This window comes from Podarcis muralis, chromosome 1 (genome assembly GCF_964188315.1).
Source record: "Podarcis muralis chromosome 1, rPodMur119.hap1.1, whole genome shotgun sequence".
Classification (NCBI taxonomy): domain Eukaryota; kingdom Metazoa; phylum Chordata; class Lepidosauria; order Squamata; family Lacertidae; genus Podarcis; species Podarcis muralis.
In genome coordinates this window covers 80243985-80259017 of record NC_135655.1, presented here as the reverse complement: position 1 = coordinate 80259017, position 15033 = coordinate 80243985, and the positions used below count along the sequence as shown (strand labels likewise).

The 15033-nt window shown below is 42.2% G+C and overlaps 1 protein-coding gene across 3 annotated transcripts; it reads left to right on the top strand.

Moving 5' to 3' along the window:
* Positions 1–123: 123 nt before the first annotated feature.
* Positions 124–14253, top strand: TKFC (triokinase and FMN cyclase). Of its 3 annotated transcripts, XM_077932598.1 has the most exons (19): positions 124–512; positions 1805–1935; positions 2894–3083; positions 3368–3478; positions 3558–3739; positions 4052–4130; positions 4909–4998; positions 5386–5420; positions 5492–5576; positions 5917–6006; positions 6754–6870; positions 7405–7527; positions 8335–8472; positions 9969–10075; positions 11270–11373; positions 11521–11554; positions 12434–12523; positions 12998–13144; positions 14033–14253. In XM_077932598.1, the coding sequence occupies exons 3-19, from the start codon at positions 2978–2980 to the stop codon at positions 14072–14074; spliced, it is 1680 nt and encodes a 559-aa protein (XP_077788724.1). In that variant the 5' UTR covers positions 124–512; positions 1805–1935; positions 2894–2977; the 3' UTR covers positions 14075–14253. The 3 variants fall into 3 exon arrangements, with proteins under 3 accessions (XP_077788724.1, XP_028593169.2, XP_077788714.1); XM_028737336.2 differs by lacking the exon at positions 1805–1935; XM_077932588.1 differs by lacking the exons at positions 124–512; positions 1805–1935; positions 12434–12523.
* The last annotated feature ends 780 nt before the right edge of the window (positions 14254–15033 follow it).

Genomic DNA, 15033 nt, shown 5'->3' with positions numbered 1-15033 from the left:
GGAAATTTGACGAGAGGGGCTGCAGAGGCGCGCACGGCAGTGGCAGCGCCCTCTTCCGGTCAGAGGGGAGTAAACCCTACCACTCTCCTCCGAGAAAAAGAAAAGGGGGCGGGGAGACTTGCCCCACCCCCTCCTGTCTGACTCCGTGCGGAGCGTGACTGGCCCTGCGCGCCACCGCCAACTGCCGGAGCTCGCGCTGCCGTCGGCCAATCGGCTTCTTCCCCCCCCCCGCCCCTTGTCAGGCAGGGCGCGCGTGGCTGATGCTGTGAGCCAGGCGGAGTTTGGATTGCAAGGCGAAGTCTCTCTCGCCTTCGAAAAGGGAGGCGCGTAAAGGCAGTAGTGACAGCCACACGGTGGCCAGAAGCGACTTCGCCTCTCGCCCCTGAGCAGCCGCCGTCTCTCTCTCTCCCTCAGGAGCAGGAGCTGTCCCTCCTCGCCTCGGCCGCAGGCTCTCGGAGCATCCTGCTGAGCTTGGTAGCCCGGAGTCGCAGCTCCAGAGGGGCAGCATGCAGGTGAGACCCAGAAACGTCTGGTCTCCGTGAAGCTGAGGGAAGGGATGTTATTGCATTTCTGTCCAATTCCTCTTAAAACCCCTGTGAGGTAGGCGCTAGCATGGCCCCAATTGACCCATGAGGCCCATGGCTGAGTTTGGGACTTGGGCTAGAAAACTTTCAGCTCTGCTGCCCTTGCACTGCTTCTGCCTCAGTCAGAACAGATAATTGGTTTTGGTCAGCTGCGGTTGTGCGATCACTGGAAAGCAAAGGAAAGAGTCCCTTCCATTAAGTCTCTGAAGCCCTGCGGATTGAGGGAAAGCATCCGAAACAGGGTAACTTGTGACTTGGGAGTCGAACTTCAGTCTCTTTGTATCGGTCCCTTGCAATGTTTGTATTGTGCCTTTGTGTTCACTCAGGAATATTCAGGACAGCTTAGGGTACAAAGAAATAATAAAGCAAGTATATACAGTGTTAGAAGCCCAGTCAAATGACTATGAAGCCAATGGAGCTAACAAAAGAGAGGTGTTGGAATACTTAGGGTGGGGACCTGAAGGTTTGCAGAAGTAGAAAATATATTGGGGTGATGGAAAACTAAACAACTCAATAAGGACGGAGGGACTGAGCATGTGATTAGTGGCCACAGAATCCCACTGATGGGGGGAGACAGAAAAACAGACGGGGAGATTGAATATCCTGAAAGAAGGCATAGCTGACTGAAACTCTGAAAAGGGATATTCTACACTGCAACATTTTGTGGCAGCTCCCACTTGTATAGCTCTGAAGGGCACACTGGCTAATAATTATCAATTAATAATGCAGTCAGAAGACTCAGCAGATAATTAAATGCACGGAAGCAGAAAATCAGGACCAGAGTCCAAACTCGGCTACTACCCATGCCAAATGCTTGCTTAAAGTTTAACAACAGGAGTTTGACCTGGTGCCTAAAAGTGAGCATGGAGGGAGCCAGACACATCTCCCTGGGCAGCAAATTGTCAATTCCTCATTTTCTTTTGGTGGGTTATGTCTCAGCTGTGACCATTTGAACCTTTTTGCATTACCGGAATGTGACTTTGGGGGCCATAGTATATATGATTTCAGAAGATTAAATCTAAGACCCAGGAGTTACAGGGAAATATCTACTTCTACAGGGTCTATTACATAAAAATGCTGTGGAGACTGCATAAAGAAACCCTTTCACCTTCCTTCTGGCCTTAGAAGTGGCTACCAGATATTGTGCTAGAATGAGCCAGCTGCACAAACATGAAGCAACACTAGGAAAGCTGCACACATGGTTTTGTTCTTCTTTCTAGCCCCAAGCTAAAAGAAAAACCAAAAAAGCAAGTGCAGCATCTATAACATTCTGAAGACTGGACGTGGATATTTCTCAACCATTAAGAGTCTGCAACTCTTTAGGACTAGGAGGGAATATGAGAAGTGTCAGGTGATGTTGTCACAGACTAATACTGTTGCAGTTGCATGACCAGCTCTTGATGACCTGGAATTAGTTATTTGTTGCTACAGGTGACCAAATGACTACTAAATTACAATACTGTTGAATGACTAACATACTGTTTACCTACTTCGCCTTCATGTTCTAAAGATCTCCGAAGCACAGTAACTGGTGTGTCTGCCTCTGTTCTGTGGAACAGAATTCCTGTCACGCTATGACAGACACCTGCTATCTGCATGTTTGGCTGTCTAATTAGTATTGTTTTTAAATTTATCTGTTATATTCTGTGTTTTTAGCTGTTTTTGTTGCATTTGTACACCTGGTGACGTTTGTGGAAGTCAATGTAATAATAATGCTTTAGGATGAAGCAGGCTGGAAGTCTCAAAAAGTTAAATGGAAAATATATTGGGTACAACTTTAGACAAAGAGTGAACGTATCAAAATTATGCTTTCATTCTTACATAAAACTCAGTTTTGATTCACATAAAACTCAGTTTTGATTCACAGCTGCTGCTCTTTCTGCTAATGTGGAGGAACAGTTTTTTCATGGATGGCTAACAAATTCTACCAATGTAATGGTTGTCTGTGGCATGACAGAAAGCATGGAAGCTGAATAAACCAATCTTCATATTTTTTGAAAGCAATATCAGGTGGTATTGCAAATACTAATGAATGGGTGTGCGAGTTACTTTTGTGTTCTGCCTTTTCACTCTGCTATTCAGAGGAGTTTGACATGGGAAATGCATGGGCTCAAGCATTATACACAGCTTGCATGTGTCTCTTGCAATAATTCTTTTTTCAGATATTACAACAAAATCATGAAACAATTGCTTATAAGCACTTGTAGTGTCTGAAGCTGGTTGGACAGTCATGAACTAGAAACTACCTCCATGTGGAAGGCTGTGCGTATGAGAAACTTTTGTGATGTTTTCCTATTCTCCTATTCTAGGGTTCAAAGAAGCTAGTGAACACAATTCTGGGTTGTGCAGACGATGCATTGGCTGGAACAGTGGCTTGTAATCCTCATCTCCAGATGTTGCATGGACACAGAGTGGCATTACGTGCTGACTTGGAGAATCTGCGGGGCAAAGTGGCACTTATTTCTGGAGGTGGTTCAGGACATGAGCCTGCACATGCAGGTTAGTGGGATCAAAGTTATGGGAGCTTTGAGTCTGGGGGAGAGAGTTTCAATCTGGTTTCCCTCACTTCACTTAACACTGGCATTTCATGAATACAAAGAGAAGAGGACATCCTGTGATCCCATATTTCTGGACATCATGAACTGAAAACCTTTGTGCCACAGTTCTCCTGGCAGCTGTACAATTCAGTTATTGGAGTTAAGATAAACAGCCACAGAAGTAGAGTGTGAGCAAGATGCTCCCAAAATAGATGCAATACCGCCATGCCTGTCTTCTTTCCTCAGGGTACATCGGGAAGGGAATGCTCACTGGAGTGGTAGCTGGTCCAGTATTCACTTCACCTGCAGTGGGTAGCATTTTAGCAGCAATTCGGGCTGTGAGGAAAGCTGGTGCAGGTATGGCATCATTTTTGGTAGATGAACATCTCTCTTGAGGGAGGAATATCACAGAATTCAAACCGTCTCTCTTCTGTAGTTGGGACGCTGCTAATAGTGAAGAACTATACTGGGGACCGTCTGAACTTTGGGCTGGCATTGGAACAAGCACGGGCAGAAGGGGCTTCTGTGGAGATGGTGGTTATTGGTGATGACTGTGCCTTTACCAAACAGAAGAAGGCTGGCAGGAGAGGACTATGTGGCACAGTGTTAATACACAAGGTAGGAATCATCCATCCCCAAATTCAGAACCAACATTGTCATTGACTTAGGACCCCACTGTACAGTAGTATTACCAAAGTGCAAATAATGCTTTGAGGCCTGAGGTGCCCATAGGCATTCCTCCCTGCATATTGTGCCTGAACTCCTAGCCACATAAAAGCATGATTCTTCGCACAGCCATTCTTCTCCGTTAGACCTGACACACCTTGCTTTGTCCCTGTAGTATGAAGTGAAGGAATGTATGCTAATCTGCTGTGATCCTTTTGTTGAGAAATCAAAGCAACATTTTTCCTTACAGTTGTTTATGTTTAGGTAGCTGGGGCTCTGTCTGAGGCAGGTTGTGGTCTGAGTGCAATTGCTCGCAAGGTTACTGCTGTTGCACACTCAATGGGTAAGTGTTTAAGTAGCTCTCTTTGGGGGATAAGCATCTGGCCAAAGGCTACATTATTATCGGCAAATCAAGCAGTCTAGCAAGGTCATGCTGGCTAAATTTATTATGCTGTCTTTTATAGGGTTTATGGTTTTGACATGCAGTGAATGTATTGAAGATTTAAAATTAATGATCCCTGAAAGAAAGAGAGCCCCAATTGTGTGGCTGAACCTTTGTGGTTAGTGTATAAGGTTTGGACTCGGCATTCACCATCGCCTAGTTTAACCTCCCACACAGGATTGTTGTGAGGATTAAATGGGGAGAACCATATACACCACCTTCAGGTCACTGGAGGAAAAGGTGAGGTATAAGAACTTGAGAAGAGCACTGATAGGTCAGATCAAAGACCTATCTGTCCAGCTATGTGGTCCCTAAGTTCCCAACCAGATGCCTTTGGGAATTCCATAAGCAGAACAGAAGTGCAATAAGACACTACCACTCATGATCTCTAATAACTGGTATTCAGAAACATGCTGTCTCTGATAATGCAGGTAAAATAGCTATCATGATTAGCAGCCATTGATAGCTTGATATAAGTTTAATTAATATGAACAAATAACGTTTCTGTAATTAGCAGGTGATCCTCAAGACTGCACCTTTTAATCCAAAACTACATTGCAATATTGTAGTATCATTTAGAGTTGTAACCCAGGGCATAAGCAGAACATACACTTTTGTCTATTTTCTTATACTGATGCTGAAACATCTGTATGGAAGGTGGCATTTTATTTTTGCACAGGCACCCTTGGAGTTAGTCTAACCCCCTGCAGTGTTCCTGGATCTAGACCTACCTTCCAGCTTGCTGATGATGAACTTGAGCTAGGCTTAGGTGAGGAATGCGTTTCCATCTACTTCTTTAGAATGTCCTCATGAGCATTGTCTCTTTGGGACTGCATACCGTTTGTTTTGGGACTCTGTCCATGCTCTGAATTATTAGTTGTGACCAGTTCCATTCCATCATTGCAGGCATAGGAGTCAGTCTGAGGCGCTATCACCTATGATGCATGGGTATCCATTATCAGTCAGACACTAACAGGGCACAGATATGTTCTTTTACTATTTTTCTTTTGTGTGTAGTTCACTGGCTATATATCACTGACTAGCATGACTAGGATTTCATCAATTAGTGCCCTTAAACTCAGTCATCTTCTATTTTGAAAGAAGATAGTCATGGCAGGTGCCATAACTGATATCTGATATCTTGCTCTCTCTGCAGGAATCCATGGTGAAGCAGGTGTGCGCAGGATGAAGGTAAGTAGCCTGTCACCTTTTTGCTAATGAAGAAGTACAACCCTGCCCCCTTACACATGTCCTCTTCACAGATAACATCAGCAGATCAGGTTGTCAAAATAATGCTGGATCACATGACCAGTCACTCCAACGCTTCACGTGTGCGACTCAAGTCTGGTGAGTACAATTTTGAGGCTGGCCTATATATTATTCCTTCTACTCAGAGGAATCTGGGAATATTTTTTTCTGTGGCTATTTTTCTATATCTGAGCTGTTATATACAGTGCAATATATACAAAAATGCTTGTAAAATCACGTCATGTAGTGAGTTTCTATTACAATATCAGCAATTGCTGGAATGGAGATTTACTGTGTGATTGGGCAGTCATTGATCAGTAGATCCAGATGTTAGCTCAGATGTGGAGAAATAGCCATGCAGAAGCTTTTTACATCACCTTTTGCATATTAAGTATAGTGTGCAGATTAGTCTTCAATCTTACTTTGTTTTGGCTTTCAGGTGCTTCTGTAGTCTTGATGGTGAACAATTTGGGTGGGTTATCCTACCTTGAATTAAGTGTAGTGGCTGGGTCTGCTGTGCGTTGTCTTGGTAAGTTTCCCTTGTTAGAATATTGGTTGAGATTGTCTAATTCTGCATTGTGTAAAATTAAAAACTATGCAAAATTACATAAATGAGGCCTGTAAAATAACAGATTGCCTAGATACCTATAAGGTGAGAAAAGAATTTGGAGCATGCTTAATTGTGCAAAACTAGCATTTAATGTTCATAGTGATGCCTAGAAGTTTAGAATACTTACGGTGCAGATTATATGTAGTTTTGATAAAGCTCATCACATTTTACTTATTAGACCAGCTTTAGAAAAACTCATCTTTTCCAACACCCAAGGCGGGATGCTTCAGCAGTAGAGCACATGCTGTCCAGACTAGTATGCCACAAGCTAAGAGTAGGTGCAGTGTGTAAAAAAAGAAAGAAAAAGAAAACATAGAGCAAATGGCTTGAAATGTATATAATGAAATAAATCACACACTATAAAAAAACAAACAGGGCACTAATCAGCTACTGGGGACAGTAGCTTCACAGTTCCAGATATGACAGCAGAATGTTGAAGCTTAATTTGGTGTATCTCCACCAAACATTATATCACTGTGGGACATCAATATGCCATGCTCTGCAAGACTGGGATATATGGGGAAGAACCTTTATGATATCAGAGGATCACAAAGATGTTCAGGGAAAAAATGCACAGTACCTTTCATATATCCATCTGGCTCCACCCTGGCAGAGATGTAATGTTCCTAATCATGCTTCTTAGTTTCTCTTGCTTCATCACTGCAGAGAGCAGGGGCATCCATATTGCCCGAGTTTTTGTTGGCTCCTTTATGACTGCACTGGAAATGGCAGGTGTCTCCCTTACTCTTTTGCTTGTAGATGATGAGCTGTTGACTCTCATTGGTGAGTTCTTGAGATACCAGTTTTCTTCTCAAATTTGCAACTTGAAAATAAGTTGTGACTCAATTGATCAGGGTGTGTGGGATGTGTGTGTGTGTATGTGGTATATGTCTTGAAAATATGTATTACGTGTTGGAGGCTCATTTTCTTCCTGATAATGAGTACATTCTCTTTCCAATGCAGATAAAATAGATAATACAAATTACATTATTTCTCTTGATCCAAATGGCAGCATTTCCTGACAATTTGACCGAATGTCTCCAGCTTGCTACAGGCCCAGTGATGACACACAATAACTCCAAAATAAATAAATTTGAACTTCTCATTAATAATATAAGTACTGTCTTGTCAGACTGTCCAATTCTGTTATGTTGGGCTTGGTTATTTGGGGTTCATAATCAGACTTTTGTGGCTTCTGCTAAGAAAAATGCTGATGATTTTCAAGAGTCCATGTGTTGATGACTTCATGGATATGAACCAATGGTGTTGTGAAACTATCAGCAATTGTATATCACAGTCTTGTATTCCAAATTCTAGATTCCGACACTACAGCTGTTGCGTGGTCACAACCTGCGAAGGTGCATGTGTCAGGCCAGAAAAGAGTGAGAGAGTCAGTAGCACCCAAGGAAGAGGAGAAAGAGGAGTCTTTTCCATTTAGAGGTACAGGATGAAGCATCATCTCTCTCTCTCTGAGAAATTTCTTGCCAGATTCATCCTGTCTGCTGAGACTGTGATTCTGGCTTTGTGATGGCAGAATGTCCTTCTCTCAAGAAGCACTGAGAGTGAACGTAATCTGGAGACACAAGCAGCACCAACAGGAGATATTGTGTCCTGTTTGAAGGACTGGATGAGCAAAAGGCTGGTCAGGACAGTAAATGCCTTTTTGCCAGAAATGTTGGCTTCAGTTTTGCTTCACTCTTGTTCTCTCATTATCTGTATGACATAGAAAACAAAAATCTTTTTATACCCCAGTTTCTCCATCTGTAAGTTAATGATAATACATTCCTAGGTAGTAGTATTTGTAGCGTTTCTTTCTGCATATGCAAGCAATTGGATGTATTTATCTGTGAGCTGGCCTTTCTGTTTCTGCACCAGTTAATCCATGTATATTCATGATGACTTCAGCATAAAGTGACTTATACACATGACTGGGCCATCATAGATCAAATATCACATGCAGAATGTTTCATATTACTTTATTCATTTCAAATACAGAACTCTTCAGCTGAATCATTACAGATTTTCAGCTGTTTCATCAGGTGCTGAGTAAACAAGTGATGAAAAATCCAGCATGAACTGAAATAGCCTGCTAATAAAGTGATATGTTTGGATAGAGTTTACCCTTACACTCACACATTATATGAAAGGGAAATGCATAGCAACATCAGTACTTGCTCTGTAAGACAAAATGTGAAACTGGGAGCCTTACCATTATTGAAATGAAATAGCTATTCCCATTTCATTTAGCACCAGCCACGCCCTACATGAGAGCAGTTCTAGAGAAGGTGTGCAACACACTGCTGAACCTACAAGAGGAGCTCAATGATCTAGATCGGGCCGCAGGTGATGGAGACTGTGGTAGCACACATGCACGAGCTGCCAGAGGTTAGTGCTCTTCCGACAACTCCTTTGCTATTTTTGGAGCACATAACCTCAGCTTGTGTTCCATTATAGACTTGGGGTTGTAAGTTAAATGAATAAAGACACTGGTGTACTACTTTTCTGAAGGTCAGAGAGAATATGTGCTGGATGAATATATGCTGTTTGATGATATGTTGATAAAAAGTGTGTTGGAATCCACGGGGTTCCATCTTATCCCCTATGCTATTTAACATCTGTATGAAGCCTCTGGGCAGTATTTTTGATTGTAGGTTATTTTAAATGTTTTTAATGTTGCACTTTAAATTGTTTTAAATCATCCCAGGGTGTTGAAGGGTGGGCAATAAATTAAAATACCATAATAATATTATGGTTAAGCTAAAATAGAGCAAAAAATATGCTGAAAGGTAGTAAATTTGTTCCGGTTCAGGAGGGAACAGTAGGCTTGGTGGCTTACGTAAAATGCCTTTCTGAATCTTCCTGCTTTTAAAGGACTCTTCAGAGATGCCATAGATTGAATATGATAAAAAGGTGTTGGTGTTGGAAAACTATGTACTCTGACTGAAAAAGGTTGTTGAGATCTTTTCTCTTGATGCTTCAAATTACCATACTACCGTATTTTTCGCCCTATAGGACGCACTTTTTCCCCTCCAAAAATGAAGGGGAAATGTGTGTGCGTCCTATGGGGCAAATGCAGGCTTTCGCTGAAGCTTGGAGCGAGAGGGGTCGGTGCGCACCAACCCCTCTCTCTCTCTCCAGGCTTCAGGAAGCTATCCGTAAGCCTGGGGAGCCCGCAGGAGTTCCCGCAGGGCTCCCTAGGCTGCAGATAGCAGCCTGCTTGCCCGAGCGCGGGGCGGACTGAATCAGAGCGCCCCGCGCTTCGGGAAGCTATCCGCAGCCTGTGGAGCCCTGCGGGAGTTCCCGGCTTGGGGGGAGGGAATAAAAAAATGTTTCTTTATTCCCCCCCCCCCCAAAAAAAAACAACTAGGTGCGTCCTATGGGCCGGTGCTTCCTATACGGCGAAAAATACGGTAATTGAGACATATTTGCAGAATTGCTTTATAGGCTTAGTCTTAGCTCTTTTTGGGACCTATGTTGTTGAAAAATGCAATTGATTGCAAAATTAGTGAGGGCCCCTCCAGACATCCTTTTTATTCATGATTATTTGTGTTCTTGATCATAATAGAGTTGTCCCAAACTTTGGGATGGTCATCCTGCTTCAGTTCCAATCAGTGCATATCCTGTGCTGAAAACCTGTAGCTCTTTTTAACAAATGTTTAAAATGTTCATTTTTGTTCTTCTTTGTTGCATGATAGCCTCTCCAGACATCAGTAATGTGGTAGCATTGGAGAAGCATCACAGCAGCATAAATCCGCCATTTATGCACTATTACCGTGTTTAAAAACATATTGCAGAATACACCTGCAATGAACACCAGTCTGGAGCGGCCCTAGCCAGATGAGAGATTGTCAATTTTAACCAGTGAGTGGTTGTTTCCTCAGCAATCCAGGAATGGGTGGATTCAAAACCTCTACCACTGTACCCCTCTCAGCTGCTCTCTGCCCTAGCAAAGTTACTCCTGGAGAAGATGGGGGGTTCTTCGGGGGCGGTGAGTGTTAGAAGAATTTGGATAACCTGTTTAAGGTTGCTCCTTGCTCTTATGTAAGGGTGATTGGTACTACTAGAATTTGTGTGTGTAGTGGGAGAAGGAGCAACAGTTAGGAAAAAGTAGCAAATAAGCATTTTTACTGCTGACACATATTCTCTAAAAATGTGGCTCATGTTAGGATACGGGGTGGGAGATGATCAGAATGTTTTAAACACTTTCAGATGGAGAAACTGGGAGCTTCCTAGTTGTGAGACTTAAACTAGCCCTACAACAAGCAACTCTTTAGAATGCAATACTGTTTCCCTTTCTCATCAATAAATGCTCTTTTGGTGAGAAATTAAGTTTTTAAATTATAATATCTAACATACAGAACCAGCATATTCTCATAACTTAAAAATTAAAGCTTTTACTAAATTGGAGCAAACTTGTATGCATGTAGTAGTTCCAAAATACACTGAAACTATTTCCACTGAGAAATTTAAATGTAGTCTATTCATGCAACAGACGGTTGTAGTAAAATAGACTGTGCTGCTTTGGAGGTGGGGCACATTTTGGAAAGAAGTTCTAACATAAAAGGAGTACAGTTAGGCTAATTTCTACTTACAAAATGTTTTTAGTGTAGAGGATGATGCACAGATGTGATCTCTTGCCTACAGTCAGAAGTGCTACAATCCATTTTACTACCTCAGGACTCTAGTCCATCTCATTCTGTTGTGTTTAGAGGTCAAAAGCTATCACATAAGGGAATTCATGAAGCAACGGTGTTGGACAATGGAGACACAGGTTTATATCCCCTTTTGTCTGATACTCAGTGGGTGCCTTTGTGGTTCGTTAGTCTCACAACATGGCAGATATGCAGATAGAAAAGATGTGCCATAGACCTTGGAACCAGGGTGGGCTGTAATAATTTGTTTTACTAGGGCCACTGAATTTTGATTTTGATCTGATAGCTCTTAGACTACCTTGACTATGGAAACTTTATTAAAAGGTTCTTTGTTAAGATGCTTATTGCTAAAAAGAAGTTCCATTCAGCTTATTTTGTTAGATTTTATTGCGTTTTAAACTATTTTCTGTCTTAAGCTGTAGGAGTAGATAAGGAGAAAATTGTAATATGCTAAAGAGAAATACTGCATTTGATTATTGTATTATTACCCTAGACTTTATCAGAGATGAAACCACTTTGTTTTCTTACAGCTCTATGGACTGTTTCTAACAGCAGCTGCTCAGCCCCTACGGACTGATGATGAATTGGCAACTTGGTCAGCCGCCGTGGATGCTGGTATTGATGCCATGATGCGGTGAGTGTGACCCTTACATGACTGCAGCAGAGTAATTATACATGTGTTCTCTTGCTACTTCCATCCTTGCTATATGAGTGAGACTGTCTCTACAGTGGGAGGGATGCACATGTGGAACCTACACTACTAACTGTATTCATCTGACAGGTATGGAGGAGCTGCACCTGGAGACAGAACTATGGTGAGTAATGTGCCCTAACACTGTCCTTCATTAAGGCCCCTTCCATTCCAGCTATTTGAAGCATATCTGAAGGCGCCCAGGAACTAATTTTAGGGGATATCTACACAATGCCATGCTTGAGTTGTTGCCTTGTTAATTCGGATTTACTGATAATACCAACATAGATGCAAAAATTCCAAAAGTATGACTTTGAATTTTTGGAGACAGTTTGTTTCTGGGGTGTTATAACACTTCTGAGGGTTGCTCCACTGCCATGCTGCCTCACTTGTGGTTTGGCATAGAAGGACACACTTGAGTCATTGTATTTCAATGAAGGTTGTTACTCTTGCTTTGATGTGAAGTATGGAGAAAGGAGGGTCTGTGCTCGAAGAAAATGGGTACTCTCAGACATGGTGCAGATGGGGTACTATGAATGCAAAAACACAAAATTCAGGAAGGTATGAGCAGTGTCATGCTATCCCATAAGAGCGGAATGAGAAGGGAAAGAAATCAGGAGAAGCACCTGAAATTTCTTCTTCTGCCATGGAGCTACCTCAAGGCAAAAGTGACACCACTTATTTTTTGGCTTTACTTAGCAGTCATGGGTTACAGTCTTAACTATGGTTACTTTAGAATGCTTCACACATCTGCACATTCCAGACACTTGACACTAGCAAATTAGGGTAGTGTTGGTTAGCACAATTTATCTAAACAATAGTTACCAACATTAACTTGCCTTGTCCAGAATGTATGGAATATTTCCCATAACATTCAGTTTCAGCAAACATTTCCAGGTGTTCAAGGTTCAGATAAGAGACTATCCCTGTCAAGATAATGACTGTCCATAACTAGCCCTGATAGAGCTATTGTCCTCTTAATTATTCTTTGTATCTTTGCTAGCTGGATTCACTCTGTGCTGCTGCTGAGCAGCTCAGAGCCCTGAAGAACCCACAGACTAATCCACTGAAGGTTCTGACCAAAGCTGTAGAAGTGAGTATGTTAATGTACCTGCAACCCAAAGTGTAAAAAAACAAACAAAACCCTTTTGCATCATTTAGGAAGATGAGAGCAGGGAACTATAAGCAATTTTTCTCAGGTTATAGATATGTAGTATATGTCCCATATCTGTAGTTCTGTGCGTTCTCATATTGTCCAATCAGCATAAGTCTTATTATCAGGCACACAGTATCAATTTCACTAGTAGTCCATCTGCAATCTGAAAAATTACCAAACACTTAAAATCATTAGGCAAAATCCTAAAGTGGTTTGTTTGTAGCATTAGGACTAAAAGGCATCACACCACAACAGAAATGGGGAGGACTAGTGTCCAGATGAGGGCTTATGGTTTCAAATTTAGAAGCATATGAAAGCTTTTGGTGGTATCTATCTACTCTTAATTCCTTGCAAATGGTGAGCACATAGGTATCTGTTTCTCCTCTTATAATGTCTTGCTTTTTTCTGCAGGAGGCAGAGGCTGCTGCTGAGTCTACAAAACATATGGAAGCAGCTGCAGGCAGGGCCAGTTACATTGGCTCATCCCGCCTAAATCGGCCAGACCCTGGTGCTGTAGCAGCTGCAGCTATTCTTCGTGCAGTGATGGAAGGATTGCAGGTTAAAACAATTTAATTTAGTGGTGATTAATTTATTGTATTTATAAAAGTATATACCACTAAATCACAAAACATATCAAAGCGATTTACAACATTTAAAAGATAAAAACTACATTTAAAAAGTAAATATAAAAACTAATTTCAAAGGAAAAGAAGTTAAAAACAAGCATAAATAAACCATGGTGGAGGATGAACTCTTAATTGTCTGCATAAGCCTGGCGAAATACAAAGGTTTTCAGCAGGCATTCAGAAGATGGCACAGAAGGTGCCTGCTGAAACTCTCTTGGCATAGTATTCCAAAGCAGTGGGCCAATGACACTAAAGGTTTGGTTTCTCATTGTTGTCAAATGAGCCTCACCAACTCAGGGAACACTCCTGCTGCTGTTCTCAGAGGGATATAAAGGTTCAGGCGATCCCTGAGGTACCCTGGACCTAAGTTGTAGTGAAGCAGGCTGAGAGATTATTCTGCTGCCTCTATTGTTTCCTCGAAGAGCCATGCAGCAGAATTGTTTTGAGTGTTCCAGAGTATGGTTGTACCAGAAGTAGCAGATGGGCCTCTGGAACCTTTGGCAGCATGCTGTAAGCAATTTGCACAATGCTTTGGGGATAAAATCACGCAGCTCTGTAGTGCCTTGGATGTCACTGTTACTGCAACTCTAGTTGAGGTGCTCATTGCAGTACTCTGTGGGGTCAATTTCAATTTATATGGCCTGATGATGTGGACAGAACTCTTCTAATGATGTGGACAGCTTCTTGCTCTTGACTGCCCATCCTGACCGGCAAAAGCTGGTTGGGAGGGGTCCTGGGTGCAGTGATACCTCCTTCCTTTGATTCAGCTCATAATTCAAGACTTGCTAAAATGTTGTATCACCATTCCTCTCCTGTGCAGGGCTCTCCATTGAATCGAAGTAGCTTCAGAATGGCAACATGATGTTCTTACAGTACCTTGCTTCTAATACTTCAGGCTCAAGAGCATCCTTGCAGTGAATAGTATCTGGTGTTTCTGTAACCCCATGCATGAGTACAGGTCTATGCTTTATATTCTTAGTTTTGAGATCATTACTTTGTACTTTATGAAATTTGGCTGTAATAAAGAGTCCTATCTTTGGAGTTGCTTGTGTTGTCACTCTGCTGCTTCATAATTTTTGCAGCAATACCTCCCCACTTAGGAGCTGTTCCTGAAGATCTTTGATTAAAGCCATGCATTGATTACATTTAACAAAACAGGAAGTTTGTACATCTGTTACTCAGCTATGCTGACTGAGGTTTTTAGACACCACCCCGCTGATGAAGCCAGGGTGGGCTTTTTTCATAACAGAAGAGAGCTGTGATTTAGATAAATCTGTGGAGGATAAGATAATCCATAGCTACTAGTCATGATGACCATAATACCTCCAGTATCCGAGATAGTGCCTCTGAATAGCAGGGGCTGGGGATCACAAGCTGGAAAGTATGGCTGTTCCCAGGTCCACAGCACTGGACTAGATGGGTCTTTAGTCTGATCCAGCAGGCTTTTCTTATGTTAGTATGTTAATGGTGGGTGGGGCTAGAGGCAAAAGTAAGCAGAGCAATGGATTTTGGACACATTTTGTTTACATTATGGACACACAATTGTCAGAGGTTTCTACGCATACACCCTCTCCATCCAGGTAAACAAGAGACAGCATTATCTTAGTTCAAGGACACACTCCAGGTAGGAAAAGCACTCAAGGAGAGCATGGATCAAGGCTGGTGAAGAGACATGGCCAAGGGAGATGCTTCCATTTGGCTCCTGGCCCTGAGGTTCCCTAGCCCTCTATACAAAGAGGATGCTCCTTTGAAACTACATTTTGTAGACAAAACTGTTTCATGGGAATAGATAAGCTCATATTTGACTTGGGCTAATCACTG